The sequence below is a fragment of the Limulus polyphemus genome, unplaced genomic scaffold, assembly GCF_000517525.1.
Source record: "Limulus polyphemus unplaced genomic scaffold, Limulus_polyphemus-2.1.2 Scaffold728, whole genome shotgun sequence".
Lineage (NCBI taxonomy): Eukaryota > Metazoa > Arthropoda > Merostomata > Xiphosura > Limulidae > Limulus > Limulus polyphemus.
This window is the reverse complement of record NW_013666338.1, coordinates 16-19,916: the sequence shown is the minus strand read 5'-3', so window position 1 is coordinate 19,916 and position 19,901 is coordinate 16. Positions and strand designations below refer to the sequence as shown.

The 19,901-nt window shown below is 32.8% G+C and overlaps 1 protein-coding gene across 1 annotated transcript; it reads right to left on the bottom strand.

Annotated features, from left to right (window-relative positions):
• Positions 1 to 1,398: 1,398 nt before the first annotated feature.
• LOC106460200 (apoptogenic protein 1, mitochondrial-like) lies at positions 1,399 to 19,169 on the bottom strand. Its single transcript, XM_013919884.2, has 3 exons — positions 18,904 to 19,169; positions 2,560 to 2,702; positions 1,399 to 1,655 (listed from the first exon to the last, which is right to left on the bottom strand). Exons 1-3 carry the CDS (start codon positions 19,144 to 19,146, stop codon positions 1,556 to 1,558), a joined length of 486 nt encoding a protein of 161 aa, XP_013775338.2. The 5' UTR covers positions 19,147 to 19,169; the 3' UTR covers positions 1,399 to 1,555.
• Positions 19,170 to 19,901: the final 732 nt, after the last annotated feature.

Below are 19,901 nucleotides of genomic sequence, written 5' to 3'. Positions count from 1 at the left end.
TTGTCAAAACATTGTTTTTATAATTGTCATTTTTTAAGCACTTATTTTTTGTCAAACATTATTTTTATTACGACATTCTTAAATATGTTATTGTTTGTCAAAATGTTATTAATATTGACATTTCTTAAATCATGTTATTAACAGTTTGTTTGTTTGTAATTAAGCACAAAACTACACAATGGGCTATCTGTGCTTTGGCCACCACGGGTATGAGACCCTGATTTTAGCGTAATAAGTCTGCAGACATATTAACAGTTTGTCAAAACATTGTTTTTATAATTGTCATTTTTTAAGCATGATATTATTTGTTAAAATATTAGTATTTATAATGTTTTTAAGCATATCTTTGTCAAAATTAATCTTTTTATGATGGGCATTTTTTCAAGCATACTACTGTTCATTAAAACACTAGTTTTAAACTAGACATTTTTAAGCATGATACTGTTTGTCAAAATGTTTTTTAATGGATATTTTTTAAACATGCCATTATTTGTCAAAACACAGTTATTATAATTATGTTTTAAGGGTGATATATTTGTTAAAGCTACAGTTTTATAATGGGGGGGGGGGTTTAAAGGTGATAGTGTTTGTGAAAATAGTTTCTGTTATGGATATTCACTCAGCAGAGTACTGTTTGTGAAAATACTGCCTTAATGTAATATATATATTTTTTTTCTTCTTGCAACATTTCTTTGTTCATGAAAGTGTCAGTAAGTATACATTTTGATCAACATGAAATTAATAGTTTAGGAATAACACAATTTTATTCACATTACAAGTATTTTATCATTTTTTAAACCCAGGGTACTAACAGAACACCAAAAGAAGTGATGATGTATATACTGTTCTGTATTAGAAACAAGACTGCCTAAAAATGAAGACAAGTAGGTTTCCTAGAACTACTCTATAGTACTAAGCATTTAAACAAACAAATTACAACACTTGATGTAAGAAAGTTAGTTATGACTAGGCAACCAGAAAAACAAATTTAAATAAGCTGGTTTGATCATATTCTTACTAATATACCATATCAAATACATAATGAATCTGTTGAGCTTTTGCTATTACAAGCTGATACCAGTGTTGTAGCATATATTCTTTAGTAAAGATCTCAGCAGCTAAGACCTTCATAGTACTAACTGTTTTAATATCACCAAACAAGATACACTGGAATTGATATATTAGGATAGAAGTTATAAACCTTGGATATTCTAGCTGAAACAGGACCTCTAGCAAACTTAGCTAGTGGCCTAACAGTTACTTCCTGCAGTGTATAAATAGTGCTGACAACCAGATTCAGCTAATGATCACTTTTAATGCTTTTAACACAGAATCAAACATCTACAAAAAACTGATGTGAAATATTGGGCAAAATTGCTTAATATCTTCTGAAGAACTTCAAATAGATACTCCAAACAGTTTAATTGCACAAGTTAAACAAATGTGTCTTAAAATACTACAAACATTTTTATACATGTTCTACAAAATTAAACAAATGTTTTAGAGTACTATTAACAGTTTTAGGGTACACAAAATTAAAAAATGTTTTTGAAATTCATAATTTTTTCATTTTTATTGAAGATTTACCAACACTCTTAGCTACAAGTGCTTTCAAAGCTGCCCAAATAAGTCCAACATTCTTGCAATACCATGACCTGAAAAGGAAAATCATCAATATTTGTACAACTAATTTCCTTAAAATGCCATAAAAATAACTATTAGCTAAAGTTCATGTTTATACATTTACATAATTGTACATGACATAAAAGGAATATACAAATGAAAAATATCTTTACAGCAGCTTAAAGTGATTTTTGGGTATTATAATACGAATTTGAAATAATTGTTGACAAAAAATAAAAGTTTGAAATATGATGATCTCGGTATAAAATCAGTAGACCCAGCAGTATACCAACATATGATAAATGATTTTATTTTGTACATCAGTATTTTTCTTATACAGAATTAAATAAAAGTAATTGAATATCTACTAAACCTGCTGTTTTCTTTTAAGCCCAATTCTGTAATACATACACCATAGCACATACTTTAAAGGGAATTTTAATCAACTTCCTAGGACACAACAGCATAGCTTTTTTAAATTGCATTTTTAAGATCCCATCACATGAGGCCATAAAAATGTACATAATCAAAGGAGACATATGACTATTAAATGTCCAAAATATTTTTCAACAGAAAGGAAGATGACATGCATAATGGCTCTTTATTCTTTATTATCTCACAGAAGTTTTATGGGAGATAGAAGAAGATGGCTTTTACAAAATGGTATTATGACCATATCAAAACTCTTTTCAAAAGTTCAGTATTCAACAATGATGACAGAAATGCTTAAAGTGATGTAAGATGGTACAAAAATACTGATTAGAAACTGTTATGTTGCCTCAAATGCACAGAAATGATACTAAAACAACTTTTTTTCATCAACTGTGTAGGTTTGTTCATAACATTCACTTCTTGTATAAATACAGGCTCAATGTGTTACAATAAAATATACTATTTTATATAAAACAAATGTAAATCTAGAAGTTGCCAGCATACCAATTGTACATCATATGTTTCTCATGATTCTCATCCAAAAACTTCTTGTAGAACTCTGACATTTCTTCAGATGTTAATGCTTGTCTTTCTTTTCCTTGTGCTCTAAGGTGAATCAATCTCTCTCTTATAAATTCTTCTCTTTGCTAAGAAAACAAAACTGTGAGAGAATGAATGCATAAAAAAGAAACATATGTTGCTGAATTATAAAAAATACCATAAAAAATGTTGTTGCAATCAAACAGTAGCGAAACTATCAAAAAACAAGTTTTAATTTTTAATGACAAACCATTTCTAGATGTCTAGTAAAGCATAAAGCAGATCTGGTATTTTAACCCATCAGCTACCACAATCTACATATGAGGTACAGAGTGCGAGTTTGACAGTCCTCATATGAGTTTCAGAATTCTGTGGCCTATAATTCAAATGAGTGTCAATTTTTTCATTTCAGCCATACAGAGTCCCATATGTCACATCGTGCCTTTTTCTGTCCACCCATGTTCCCCCCAGCACTCAGTTGCATCTCATATGTCATGGAGGGTACATACGTCTCTTCCTCTCATAGTAAGCCTATACTTTCAACTTCTCGCCATACTGGAAGAAAATTATTGCAAACAAAAGACAGCCTGTGAAAAGAAAGATAGAAAAACAGTTTATAAGCAGTAGTGAGGAAGATATTGATGATTCAGTGCCTCCACATGGTCATGACACCAAGCACCCACCACCACCATCTATGCCTCCAAAAAAACTAAAGGCTGGAAAAACTTTGATGCCTTCCAAGTGGATGCCCATGATTTTTGACTGTGATAGAGATGTTTCGTCCCAGAAATCAGAAGACAAGGATTGAGACTCGGATAGTGGGGAGAATGTTGGGTTCAGGATGTCAAAGTAAGTGGTGATGAGTTGTCAGGGGAGGAGGGTGGAAAGGAAGAGTTACTTGTTTCTTTTCTTCCACATGAGGCTACCCATGCACCCACCACTTGTGTGGACCGATGGTTATAATTTTCAGTCAGAGATTCATGATTTTGACAGGCAGCATTCAGGTGTGACTGAGGACTGGCCTCATGGTGATGATGCAAAAGAACTTAACTATTTTGAGGCCTTCTTTGACCAGGAATTGATGTCATTTATTGTCACAGAAACCAACAAATATTACATGTACATAGTGGATAACTTTATATTCATACCTAACTCCCACAATCATACATGGGTTGAGACGTGTGCAGGAATTGTATGTATTTTTTGGTCTACTTTTATTGATACCCATTATAAAGAAACACAGCTCCACCATTATTAGAAAATTGACCCATTGACCCAATTTTTGGAAAACACATGACCAGAAACAGGTTTCTCCTCCTCCTAAGGTTTTTACACTTTGCTGACAATAACCATCCATCTAAGAATGATCGCATATGGAACCTTAGACAAGTGTTTGCTGTGATAAATTCAAGATTCAGCAAATTCTTTTACCAATTCCGTAAGCTAGTGATCGATGAATCTCTAGTTTTGTTCAAAGATAGGCTTGTTTTCAAGCAGTATATGCCATCAAAATACTTGATTTGGAATAAAACTTTTTGTTTTATGCTGTTGTGAAACTGGAATTGTCTTAGATGCCTTTGTGTATACAGGTACTGACATTGACCCTCTTGGAGTATCTGATGCTGTGGTGAAGAAACTAATAGCAAAGTATATGGGAAAAGGGCATTTATTATCCACTGATAATTGGTATTCATCACTAGATTTGAGTAATTTCATGCATGCACAAAAACTTGGAGCATGTGGAAGCATAAGAAAAACCAAAAATACATGCCAAAGTTTACTGCACATGGTGAATGTGAGCAAAGAAAGTCAGGTAAAGTACTAGTGATGAACTGGCATAACAAACGTGATGTGACAGTGATCAGTACCTTTCACAAAGGTGAAATGCAAGACAGTGGCAAAGTGAACTATAAAACTAAGGAACCTATAATGAAACCAGAGGCAGTGATTGACTATACAGAAAACATGAGGCTTGTTGACAAAAATGATGCACAAATTGGAGGGTAGTGTGTGCGAGAAAAACACTGAAATGGTATCACAAACTCTTTATGCATATGCTTGATGTAACCATCCTCAATGCATATAATGTATACTTGGTCAAAAGTGGAAAAAAGAATAAAACTAAGAGAATTTAGTTACAATGTGATGTTTCAAATTCTTGACAAATATGGAACACTCGCTGTATCAGGCCAGGGACGACTCAGTGTGAATCTACCTGACAGACTCCCTGCCAAAGAATGGGCTAATCATCACTTTCTGACACACACAACGATGGATAGAGGACGCCATAAACAGGTGATATGTGTGTTTCAGTTAATCACTACAAAAGTGACAAAAGAAAAATGTATCTATAGTCTATAAGGAATGTAAGCTAGGGTTTTTGTTTTATTGCTTCAAGAAATACCACACCATGAATAAGTACTGAAATGTAATGAAGTAAAAACTGTACATAAAAATGTGAAAATGTATATACTGAAATGTAATTTGGTGAAGTAGAAATTGTGCACAGTAATGGGCAATTGTATATAATATTGAAGTGGAAATTGCACATAGAATAAATAATAGTGATAAGTCATGCTAAATGCTAGTAAATTGATATCAAGCACACAGGTCACCCATCTCTCCACCCTCCTCCTCCAATGCCGCCATATTCACGATCTCACCACAGCAAAACAAAGGAAGACAACCGATGTTTTTCTTCATAGCCCATTGCTCTGCATACTCTTCTTGAATTCTACAAGAACAAAATATGTTTTTAGCAATGTCATGTTTCACCATTTATTGTACACACAAGGATATCATTAAGTTTCATTTGCCGCATCTAATGGGTAAATTCTTCTATTACATAACTTGGCTACTGTTTCTTGTATTCGTGGTTACCTACTAACTGACAGACATTTAACACAAACTGAACTTCAGTAAAGAAATCAGATTAATGAAGACCAACAACCCAATGATACAAAAGTAGGTTGACTGCAAACAAATTCTTAAAAAGAGAAAATCAGACAGTGAAGCAGCAAACTTCTTGATAAAGACCATGATTTAGAATAATTCAATTTCTTTTTAAATTTTAGATCAAAAGGAATAGTTTTTCAAACTGTCAAAACTATATTGCTCATCCTCAAGTTATTGAATTACATGTTGACTTCACGATGATTTTGCATTAATTTCCATTGCAAGTACAATTGTACCCCACTTTATAGAAGTGAGGCTTAGAAAAAGGTGAACAAACTAAAGAAACATTCACATATAAAATTGCTTGGAATGCAACACCATATACATGGTAAATTTTAATGTGACACTTCCATAAACATTTTTATTACCTGTGAACTGGAAGATTACTTTTAAATTGAAACTGGAGGATAAGTTAATATAGCCAATGGCATGTCAGACTACACTTTTGAGTTGAAAATAGCATCTTAACATTATGTCAAGCAGAAAAGGACCTACTGACATAATGAGAAGGTTTAGCATGAAAGGAAATCAAAAAGTTGCTATTACTTTAAAAGATTTATGAACATTAATTCTAGTAGTGAAAAAGTTAAAATATGTACAGAACCAGTAGTTAGAAGTAAAAACAGCAAACAGTAGTAAAATGAAGAAGAATAAGATAGAGAATACTGAACAAGTTCATAACTACATGTCACTTCTAAAGTAGGCAACAAAGCATCCCAAAAGAAGAAAATGTTTGAACATGTATCTATTAAATTAGTTAAGGTTATAAGATACCTGAGAAATTTCAGATCATTACTGAAGCAAAATGAAGAAATAGTAATTGAACCAGTATCAACAGAAGATTCAGATATATATATAGATAGATAGATATTGCTATATGTATAAGTAAAGTGAGCAAGTCATGGTGCCCATAAAGGTGTTAAGTATAGATGAAAAATTTAAAAATATATTTGTAGGAAATGGTGATTTTAATGGTTATATAAACTGAAACATAAGATAGTATTAAGAAGTAGTACACCTATACCATAGAGTACCAGCAAAGCACAAGGAAAAATTAAAAGCACATGTAAGATATATGCTTGAGCAAGGAATTATACAGCAGAGGTTACACTAGCCTTTAAAAAATTGAGTTTCTTAAACACGTGCCACTTAAAAACCTGCAACCTCTGAAACACAATTTGCCTCTTCTTGTTGACATCAAGTTCTCCACTTTCCCATCTTCCATGTGACTTATTTGTGCATTTGTCAGGGGACTTCATAAGATCTACCTTACAGCCCAAAGCCAGATTTACTTTGGAAGCATAATGTGAAACCACAAATCCCATGGGTGAGGGGAGAGACGGGTGGGAATGTTTTTCATGGGTAAGTACCCATTTAAAATTAATTTTAGTTCTAAAAATGTAAAATTCAAAACAGGCAGACTTACCTGTGAAGCACACTTTACTGAATTACCCACACTAAAAATGAGTAGGAAACCAGAGAATATAAATATAAAGCACTCCACCAATACCACTTGATGGCTTGTGGAGTTGAGCATGCAAAATTAAAAGCAGAATACAGACATAACTATATAATGGGGGTTGAATCTGCATTTGGAAATTAACAAGAACTGATTCAGTGTTGTATAAAGACATTCACAAGAAGCATCCCCAGCAGGATACCTAGTCATCCAGGAAATTAGTACTTGCCCTACAAGATCCTACTAGGCTAAGCAGAATTATTATACCTGGGTTACCCCACTTCTTTAAGGGATGGTAAACAGGTGTGGCATTATAAAGAAAGAGGTATAGCTCTGCAAGATTCCAAAATCCTGTTTATTGGTGGAGTGAAATAAGACTGAACAACTCCAAGAATAGAGTTACTTTTACATCCATACAGAAAACAAAAAATGGCATACAAAATAATTTAGGCCACTAGCTAGCATAATCAGCAGGCACCTAGAGAAAATCAAATAATACTAAATGAACCTCAAAATGAGTTCTAGAATGGGAACATCACAGAGAAAAATGAGAATGACAAACCCAATCTGAGAGTGGAACCAAGAGACAGAATGGAGATTTGTAACAATATCACACCTTTCCTGTTATAATGCTATACATGTCATGCACATAGAGGTGGGAATACAGATATCTGCAAAGGCTTCATCAGCCACCAGATGGCATTCTCTATTCACATCCAGAGGTCATCATCCTCTAATGGAGCATTAGTTCACTAATGTTTCTTAGGAATGTATGTAAGTCCTGAGTGGCCAATTCCAAACCAAACATAGAGACTACCTCTCAGTTTTTCTTTGAGGATGGGGGCAGGGTAAGTAAACAAAGGTATTTTAAGGTGTCCACATACTAGCCTACATGACATCCTCTAATGGAGCTACAGCACAGAGAGTGGTATGGTTCAGAAACTAATGCTGAGGGTTCTTATGAACATATGTAAGTCCTGAGTGAATAGTTCCAAATCACACATGGTAGTTATCACAAAGATCATGGCAATTTTATGGAGGTTTAAATATAAAAATAACATTGAGTCATCCACAAACCAGCCTGAATGATATCCTCTAAAAGGTACTGTAATTTGATACCAATTCATCAAAGTAGCAGAGGTTAAATCCATAGAGAAGATGTTATCATAACGTATAAATAGCAAGTAAAATAAAATAGATCTTGACCAACAAGTGATAAAACAAACAAGTTGCTAAAGGCTCAAACAAAAAACATAAATCTCATGTTGGGCAGCATCAGACATCCTAAGTTACTGAAACCAAAATGACTGCTTAAAAAGAAAGGAATTGTAAGCAGTGGAGATGTAAGTGAAAAAACTATATATGCAGCATCAAAAGGTGGCCAATAAAAGAAACAGAAAGGCTTCATGCATGAAAGATAAATATGAAAAAGGATGTCATTTGTTGAGAAGTTGGTGAAAGACAAAAAACAAAATGTGACAAAACTCTGTTAACATATGGGTAACACAAGATCAAAATCCTACATGTTTTGCAAAGGACTGCACAATCGCTGAAAGTTAAAACATAGATGTCAAGCCTCAGAGTGAAAGACGGAGGTTCAAGGTTGATGAAGTAAATGTGGACCAAACAAGAAGAAAAAATTCCTGGGAAAGCAGGGGTAAAAGAGGATGACACCAACTGTGTGAAGTGGTAAATCAAGAAATGTGCAAGATGATCACACACCCAACAGAAAACAGGTAGGTGGAGAGTCCATTTGGTAGGAAGAGCTCAAAGACTCTTGGAGAAGGAGTTCACCGAAATGTTCATCACACCTGCCACATAACAAGCACGAAGATGATCACTGTAAGGATGATGCAACAATAACAAGGAGACAGCTGCTTTACACAAATTATGAGAACAAGACTCCCTTACAATTGCTATAAAACACTAATGTTGTTTTGTCTGAAGGAAATAACACTGGTACATGGTGGAATGACAGTACCAATCAATGACACGTGTGATAGACAGCCCAAAGCTCAGGAAGATTGATATGAAATACTGCCTCGAAAGAAGTCCAAGTGTCAAAAATGCATATATCTAAAACTTTGCTCCAATCCAAATAGATTCATCTGTGAAGAGAAAAAGATTTATCAGTGGAGGAAAGAAAATGTGATCAGATAGTAGTCAATTTCCAATCCAACAATGTGAAGAGAACAAATGTATAGGGAGAGAGAGAGAACTGAACTGGGATAATGAGTCACACCCCATTTTGAACAGAGACATCAAATCCCCTTTTAGAGAGTGCATGAACTCTACCCTGATTAACTATACAGAATACTGAAACCATAGTCCTCAAAACAGATATGATATCTTTGACTATAGTTATGGCACATATAAGTGTGCATATTCTCAACTATAAATCTCAATAATCCAGAGAAAAAGGCAGAAAAGTATCAATTCTAAATTCCTGATCAACCAGATACAAGTTTGGAATCAGCTGGGATTTAGAACTGTGGATGATCTGCCAAAGAGATGCATCCAAATGGGTGATCAGTAGTGTGGGTCTGCATGAGACTGGGCAGAAAATTAAAAGTTTGAGCCATTCCTCCATGTAATTATGGAAAGCTGTGCTGAGTGAGAGTCTTGCAGAAGACTTATAAGATTCTGACCATTTAACAAAACACATATGGAACTCAGCCTAAACCAAAAAAAGGGCTTTGAATTGATAAACCACTTTTTAATGGCAAAACCTAAAAAATTAACAATGGGAATGTGTGTAGATAGAAATCATGAAAATTCACTTTGGTCATTGATTAGTATCAGAAAAACTTTCTAAGCTATCTCACGTTCTTTTGAAACAGGATACTATGAGATATGAAATAAGTAGGAAGAGATATGCTACAAGTCTCCAATTCTATCTTCTTGCAAACAACAAAAAAAAGTAAAGTGCACAGTTCTTACTGCACCCATAAGAAGAAAATTTAAAACAAGAATTTAGAAGGCACGCAAGTGTTGCTTTAACTGTGTGAGTTGATAATGCATATGACCTATATTGATTGTACTTGCAGAACTGGTAAGGCACCAGTATGTATAGACAGTCAGCATGTGAGAATTCTATTCAATTTGCATTTACACAAAAATATTATTAATATGATTAATTTCTAGGCCCAAACTGACACAGTGAAAGGGAATGACTCAAAGATCAACAAACAGAATCACTGGCCAAATGAACTCCATGATACATATTTCTCCTGCAAGTGAAATGAATGCATAAGAGATACAAACATTCAAATTGAGCTACAGTATGAGCAGAGATATTAGTACCTCATAAAACAACAGAACATCCTTTTCAACAAAAAAAGTAAGTTTGTAAGAGCAACTTACAAAGAAAACTGCCAAAATGAAAGAATTCCAGAGAAAATGAACTTTTGAAAGTGAGAATATTTTGAATAAGACAGTTTGATGACCTGAAAATGAAAGGGAAAAATAAAACTTACCAACACAGCCACTGTGAAGAGTGGAAAATGGTGACTGAAATGAAATAAAAGCCAGGATGGGTGAAACCTCAAGGTGGTGTAAGTAATGGTACACATATGCATCAGGGGGTTGTCCAGATCCTTACTTGCAAGATTTCATACAGGGGATGTTGATAACTAGAGGGAAAAAGAAGCCATGAGGTGACAACCATGATGGAAAGTGACAAAGAAATTGAGAAAAGGGTCATCACTCATAGAAGAAGAAACTAGTTAGATAGGGATGATAACCAAACTGAGCAAAGTGAGAGGAGATAAGTTTCTAGAGGAACCCCATGGCAAAAAAAGAAATTTAGAAGATGTCCTTAAAAAGGTCGGTATGAGTAAGATAATATTGAATATACTATACAAAAGAAAGGAGATGATTTGGATCTAGATGACTACACAGAGAAGATAGGAAAGGGACAATGAAAGAAGAAAACATCCAATCAACCTCTCACGTCATCCAAGTTTGGAGCAATCAGAGAAGAAAAATTAACCTGTCCTTATGATAAATAATGCAGGAAGAAGACAAAACAAAAGTGAGTAGCAGTTCCCACAAGAGAAAAGATGAAGATATATCTGAAATCCACTGAAAACAACAAAAATAGTTATTATGTTTACAAAACATACAGGTTATCTAATAACCTTTACTCCTGAATTAAAATCAATTAATATTGTTAATGGTGTGAAAGATAAAATTGAAGTAAAGGATAAATGTGGAATATGTAAAATTTCTTGTATTTGTGGTTAAAGTTATATTGGACAGACAAGCATAAATTTGAAACTTAGAATTGAAGAACATAAAAATGCTGTTGATAAATTAAAAACTAGTGATTCAGCCTTGGCAGAACATGTGTCAAAATCTTCACATATTATTGATTGGGACAATATTCAAATACTTAAAGAAGTAAATTACAAAATGAATTGAATATAAGAGAATCATTAGATATTGCTAAAAACAAAATGATTTTGAAGAGAGATTTAGGTCCTGGTGCCATGAAAGTAAATTTCTGGAAATCAATATTGTAAATGGTGGCACTGTACAAAATGCAAATTGTAATGTACATTTACATGGGTATATAAATGAAATTTTTTGTCTCTCTTGTCTCCTAAGATGGTAGAGCATATTCCACCAAAACATGTATTTTTTTTTTTTCTATTTAACTTTATAGAATAAATTGTTGTGCATTTTAAAAGTTGGAATTGTCAATTTATTAGCTGCCATCACATGATTTAAGGATAGATTGTTTTACCCCAAGTTCTCACCAGATGATTTATTGCTTTCTTATACAACTTAGACAAAGTTCAAAGAACAAGAAAATTAAATAAAAGCAGTTGTGAAAAGCCTGAAGCTATTAGGATAAATAATTATAATTATCTGCAAAAAAAAATACGTGGTCATTTTCAAATTTTTCATTTACTGTACATTGATGGTTTCACTATATTTAGTGTTAAGGTAGAAAAAATAAATGAAGTATAAAGTATTATGAAAAAAAAACTTTTGATATTCAATTATGAAGTTCTACAGATTATGCCAATAAATATGAAAACTGTAAAATGAAAAATATTTCTATTCTTAGCATAAAAATCACCTTTCACTCAGCCCTGATTTAATAAAGGTTTCATAAATTCATAGGCTAATCTTTAGTAAAAACACTTTATTAAAACAAAGTTTTATATGATGACCATTATTCTTCATTAGGAACATATAGTGTCAAAGTTGTACCTAAACCAAACTAATTAGTTGGCCACCAAATTAGCTAAAAAGTAAGTCACAGAATTAGTTAGAGTTAATAAGTTTATTAATAAGCTACTCAACTCCAGCCTTCCCACCATCAACTACAGTTAGCAGAATCCTCCTACCATGGACCAACAAGTTTCAGTTCTAATAATAATAACACTTAAGGACAATGAGGGATCTTTGGAACCATTCAGACTATCCCAACCACTTAAAAAAATTGAAATACAGTCATCGTTATTTAAGTATTTATTGAGCGTTCCCTTAAACTCACTTAAGTTTATTGCATCTGTCACCTCTGAAAGCAACCTATTCCAAAGGCCAACAACCCTGTTAGAAACATAAAACTGTTTAAGCTGAAGATGACTCCTAACCAGCCAAAAATTATACTAGCATCTCCTTGTCATACCATTCTCACCATTAAGTATGAAATAAATGATGCATTGGTCCCATAAATTCTCTTAATAATATCGAACACATCAATCATTTCTCCTATCAGTTTTTTTTTTTTCAAGAGAAAATAATTTCAGAGGTCTTAATCTGTACTTCTATGACAACTTTTCCCTCCCAGGTATCATCCTAGTAGCCCTCCCTTGAAACCTTTCAAAGACTTCAATGTCCTTTTCTTCTGTAGGTAAGGAGCTCAAGACAGAACATGATGCTCCAAATGAAGCCTTACTGCTGACCTATAAAATGAACGGACAAGCTATTTAGAATTATATTCAATATTTCCGTAAATACAACCCAAAATCTTGTATGCCCTAATACTAGCAACAACACACTGTTTGGATGGCTTAAGAGACTGATCAATAAAAACATCAAGATGATTTTCTTCCATAACATTGTTAGTTATTCCCATCAAAACTATACTTATAATTTAAACCATGATAATCCACATGCATTTATTAAGATTAAAAGCCATCTGCTAGTTATTTGCCCAACTCATCAAATAATATATAACTTTTGTAAAGCATCCTCCTCCTCACAGCCAACAAAACCCAAAGGCTCAATATCAGCAGCAAACTTAAACAATACATTGGCCATCTCTTTATCTATATCATTGATATAAATCAAAATGAACAAAGGTCCTAATACTAAGCCCTTAGATACCCCACTTGTGCATTAATCCATGTTGACTGAACTTCATTTATAACAACCTTCTGTTTTCTTCCACCTAGCCATTTTTTAATCAAATAAGCCAACTTATCTTCATATCCATAGAGATAATCTTTAACAAATCTTTTAGTATCATCTTGTTCAAATGCTTTCTGAAAATCCAAATATACCAAATACACACCTTTATACCTAGTGGTATATCATGCATTTCTATCTTCTTGAAATATTATAGTAGGTATTCTGAATTTATTCTTTGTAATGTGTTTGTATAGATTTCACATAACATGGTCAAGAAAACCATGAAGTTAATTTTGTTTTTGATGTTCCTTTGCTGTTCTTTAGCAGATAATACCTGTTCTACTCTTGATGAGAGGGGTTTATTGCTGCAATATTGCATGTTTTGCAAGGATGTTGACAGTGGTGTCCTTCAAGTGGTATCAAGAGGTTACAGCTTCCCAGTCTCATGGGTACTGCAAGTTGTTGCTTTGGGTAAATATGTTTCTTGAGAACTAATGAATGCTAAAACAGGATCACGAAGGAAAAGCAGCTTATACACAGAATCGAATAAGTGGCAGTCTTCTGTTCCCTAGAGCAAGTACACACCTTTTGTTTGTATTTAGTTTTGTAATAAAGATTTTGCATTTGGGATTTCACTTTATATTCAGTCTATTTAACATCACATCTCAGTTATTCAGGGATTTAGCATTACTTCATGGTCGCTAACTTAAATGAATCTCCTGTTATTAAGCAGACCTATCCCATTGCTATAAAGTAAATTAAGTTTTACCAGGATATATCATACCCTTATCAACATAAGCAGTGATCACTTCAAAGAATATCATGAGATTAGTAAAGGAAGATTTTGCATGAGTAGAACCATGTTGACTATGTAACAAAATTTTAAACTTTGCTAAATTCCATTTCAATGCATATTTTATCAAACATTAAAAAAGTTTTCCACCACTGATGTAAGACTAATAGGCCTATAATCACCTGGATAATTTTTTATCACCTTCCTTAAAAGTTGGAGTAACATTAACAAGTGGTTCAAATATCCCATCCTTAACTTTCTTCAACACTCTTGGGGAAATATTTTCTGTACGTAGTCTCTCTATTAGTTAAGGAAACCTAGTAATGAAGTAAGTAACAAGTGTTCCTTTGCTTGTATTAGAGAATTATAAAAATATGATAATAAGGAAATAAATCAAGTCATTTCAAGTGTCATGATTATAAATGTTATGTTTTAATTTGTAATAAGGAACGTATCTCAAAGTTTAATAAAAGGCATATATTTTTTGTGTATCCTGGCTTTGGCCCCTTGCTTCTCATGTAAACTTCCTTGAATTGATGACCTGTGTAAAATTAATGACTACATATTTCTGGTATTTTAAATGATACTATTTGTAATTGGTTTGCTACTCAACAATAAAAAAACTGTTATAATGTATGAAATACTGTGCCAGGTAATAACATTATATGTGTGGATATTCTACATTACAATTTCAAAATTACACACACAGAGTCAAAACAATGTACTTTCACAAGGATATCATCTAAAATAACAATATTAATGGATTCAAATTCGATGACGAGGAACCCACTTTGAGACTAATAATGGCTGGAGACGGCTTGAATGGGTAATGAAGAGAAACTTATATTAAAGTTTTTCTTCATTACCCATTCAAGCCGTCTCCAGCCATTAATATTAATAGATGTTTAGTAAAATCAACAAAGAATATGTGATGAGATAAAGCTTATTTTGGTTCCAAATCAGCCCTAGATGAAATCTTAATCTTTTAAGCAGTTACAAATGCCTGTTCAACCATTGAATTCTCATAACTAAAAAATGCAACTGTGCTAAAATAATGTCCTGGGATCATTACAGAAATGATCCAGGACATTATTTAGCACACATGCTTGTCTGTTCTAACGGGAGTGATCCCAAAACATTATTTGTTATACATGCTTGTCTGTCCTGACAGGATACTCTGTCAGAAATAATCATAGGACATATTTTAATACAAATGCTTGTCTGTTTTGCCTACTCTTCCTTGTTTTTGTAGCAAAAATGGTACTTAATCTTTAACTCCATAATGTTTCAGTGACATTGCTTAACTACCTTATACTAGTTTTGCCACAAATGTTTGCTCTGTGCAGCAGTGTTATTAAATACTGAATAATGGTATAAAGAGAAGGTAAGAATTTGCCTCTCTTGCCCCTTAATGATGCACTTAATCTTAACCCTGTAAGGTAAATTTAAATTAAAAAATGTACAACCCTTGATAGCAATGGAAAGGAAGAAGAGTTGACTTACTCTTTCTGCTCAGCAAGTATGCTTCAACAATGTTCTATAATAATTCCCATCAATACATAGACATATATGCTAAACTTGTTTTTCTATAGTTGTTTCCTGTCAGAGCAAACAGGAGATTACATGCAAGTTAGATTAGTGTCCTACAATCATTGCTGTCAAGATATACATACATGCATATCAAAATGGTATCCTAAGATCATTTCTGTCAAGACAGTCTGAAAAATCTGCAAGTCAAGCAGTGGGATTTTTTTCTGTAGACTGATCATGTTGTTGCGTATAAATTACATAATCAGAAAATTTCAGACTGTACGTTAAAAATGGAAAAATATGATAATCTACATTCTCTCTCTCTCTAACTAAATATATAGCTTTTTTGAATGTGGTATTTTGTATTTGAATGCAAGTAAATAAATTTATAAAATGTAAAAGCAGTGCTGTGTATTTAAAGTACTTAAAATACTTAAGTAACCTGCCTCGACTAATCACATATGAGGTTAAGTACGTAGATTTCTGAACAAATTTGATGGTTGTGCGGTCCATGTCAGTGACAGCCAAGTTAATCCTTAGTGAATTAAACCTATTCTATAACATGATACCCAACAAACACCTCTAGTAGAAAAGACACTTCTAGCCAAAGTGTTTGATCAAAAATGAAAACTAATAGACTTATCCAGTATGTAGTACCCAATTTTCAAAACCTGAGTATTGGAAGCAAGTATTAAAACCCAACAGGGTGACAGTATCAATACTCTACGTCTATAAACAAATGAAGAAATTCACACATAATAACACTACTATCTAAGATAGGGCCCTGAGAGATGACAGATACACCCCCTGTACTATATATATCCACCCCTCCTTTACATATATGGTGGCATCTTCTGTATTTCCTTCCTCCTAATTTCATTTTTGCATAGTTCAATGAGATTTAAAAAGCTTCCAATGCATGCACATATGGTAATGTTATTCCTACTTCCCTACTCCTAATTTCATTTTTGTATAGTTTAACTCTTTTGCAATGGGCTAATGTAAGTTATGACAAAGGATACGAGTGAAATGATAAATACGATATTTCTGAACTTTCTTTATATATTATTACAAAAACTAGTAAAATTTTGTTAAATATTATAAGTATTTTCTACACAAAGAATGACATTAGTTTAAATAAGTCTTTCTATTTAAAAATATTTTATTTATCTATTGTAGTTATTTGCACTCAAACTATTCAGAGTGACATTAGTTTAAATTAGTTTAGGAATGACATTAGTTTAAATAAGTCTTTCTATTTAAAAATATTTTATTTATCTATTGTAGTTATTTGCACTCAAACTCTGAATAGTTTGAGTGCAAGGTGATTTTCAGTTTTAAATATAAAAATACTTTTCTACATCTTACAGTTTTCAAATTTCATTTACATAACCCCTAGAACCCCCTAAATGAATATCAAAAGTTTTTTAATGTAAATATTTATTTTTATTTTGCCATTTTCTCTACCATATCACTAATTATCATCAAAATAAAGTGCAATGAAATGCTTAAAATTAAGAAATATAAATTTGTACATACCATTCAACTCTTCATTGAATAAGCTAAAAATATCTTCTTTGGATCACATGCACTTTTCACTTATTGTTAATTTTTAATGTTTTATTTTCCTTTCCTGTTCTTTACCATTGATTATCTATGATCGCATATGTTAACAGGTGCCTGCAATTAACAGAATGATATGATTGGCAGAGATACTATTGCCTCATGGTGCATGGTAATATAGCAAATGAGGAGCAAGGTGAAGCTTTGGTTATTTTATAAAAATTACTAAACCTTTCAAAGTTTAAATTTTCCTGTATCCAAAATGTATTTCCAATAATACATACCTCCTGGCACATTTTAGCTTTATCCTGACAAAAGACTCTCTTCTTTGCCCATCTAAGCAATGGTATGAATTCTACATCACTTGCTCCACTCTTTATACCCCACTGTATTGCCCCTCGTGATTTTAATTTTGTGACTATCTCCAACTATGTCAATGCACCCTCTATACCCGGTCCATGTATAAGCTACCCGTTATTCTTTCTTATTCACTTTTTCAAGATTGGCAAGATTATCAGATCCGAACACCAGCTATTGTGGGGAAGAAGGTCAGGATAGTGTGAGGGAAGGGAAGTATTATTTGAAATACATTTTCAGTATAGGAAAACGTAAACTTCCAAAATACACATATTTACTCTCACACTTTAGCTAGAATCCCACATTGACCAGGTGGATGGCAAGATCCACACAGAAACTGTCTGTGTAGAAAAACAGGTGTGCAATACTGAGTGCAATTCTCACTAGTCTGTCCTTGATTTCCAACAAACTCAGCCACAGGAGAAAAAACATCAGGCCACATGTAAGACTACCACTCTGTGTATAAAGAACTATATGTCCATGGAAGGTGCCCCCCTCCCAATGCCAAGGTAACATTAGAATAGAGCAAGTAAACATACTTATTGTCTAGATTTATTCCATTCAACACAGATGCTATGAAAGTTGAGATTTTTCATAACTCAGAGGTCACGAGACAAGAAAACTGGAGTTTAGATATTTTTTTAAAGGTTTCCTTTAAAGGAATTCAAACTTAGATAAAATAAAACTTTGAATTATAACATAGATTATAATGTTAATTTCCCTTACATACATTTATAGTAAAGTTGTTTAATTAAATTCTGAATGTAACTCAGTGACTTGTACAGAAAAGGATTTAAAGAGGTACTCATAGTGAAAGGGTTAATGAACTTTAAGAAGTTTCCCACACACGTACACATATTACCCTTTTAATTTTATACATACATATATATATATATATATTTCTCACTCACAAGAAATTAAAAACCCTACCTAAAAGCATTTATACCAGCACTAATGATAATATATTTAATAATCATATTTTTGTGAAATTTTATACAATACGATAAAATACTGTATACTTCTTACTAGGAAAAACATTCAATGCTACCTAACAAAACTTAATATCCACAACAATGATAACTTTTTAAACTCAGAATGATACTCGTATTAAGTTCTCATAATACACAAGTTTTTGATATTGCCTTTTTTTTTTCTTTACAGACCAACTAATACTGTGATTTTTTACTATGAGTTTCAATTATCAGTATTAAATTCTTAGTATCTTATTCTTGTAAAGCTTCTATTCTCTGACAGACACTTTGCAATATAAGGATTACATCTGTACCTGTTGAAAACTGTAATTATGGTCCCTCCAAAAATGTTGATTCCATGCTAAGGTTGCTACTCTCTTTTCTCGAAAACTCTTTTCTGCTGCTGTTTCATTTTCTCGAATAAAGTATACTACTGGTCGAATATTAGAGACAGGATTGGGAGGACCTATCCAATCACTTCTGGTAGCTTTAGGATAGATTATATTCTCTTCTTCATTATCTTTGCAAACATTTCTTTCACCCTGTAAAATTAACATAACAGTACTTATATTACCATCTTCATTTGAAAATGAGGAAAACTTTAGTCAAAATGTTCCTGATTAAAATCCAAGTATGAGAATGAATGATCAATAAACTTGTAAACACATTGAAAGTAAGTGCCTTAAGTCAGCTTATGGTTCAATAGCAAACTATGTGTACAGTAACAGGAGTTTCTTAATCAATGTAGGCCTATTTAAGAGTTAGAGTAATAAATAACCATATCCATAACCTTTCACAATGAATAGCAAATTGCTATACTTCAAAATTTTATTCTTAATATCAATAAAGCATTTTCTCAATATTTTAACTGAAGTCAATACAGCTGATAGAAAAACTTTGTCAAAACATTGAACATTTGTTACTGTGTTAACTCTTTATCATACATGGAGGTTATTTTTTTCATTACCGTAATTGGCATAAATATACGAGTAGAGATGATGTCTAGCATGCATAAATATACAGGTAGAGATGATGTCTAGTATGCATAAATATACAGGTAGAGACTATGTTTAGCATGCACAAATATACAGGTAGAGACGATGTTTAGCATGCACAAATATACAGGTAGAGACGATGTTTAGCATGCACAAATATACAGGTAGAGACGATGTTTAGCATGCATAAATAAACAGGTAGAGACGATGTTTAGCATGCATAAATATACAGGTAGAGACGATGTCTAGCATGCATAAATATACAGGTAGAGACGATGTCTAGCATGCATAAATATACAGGTAGAGACAATGTCTAG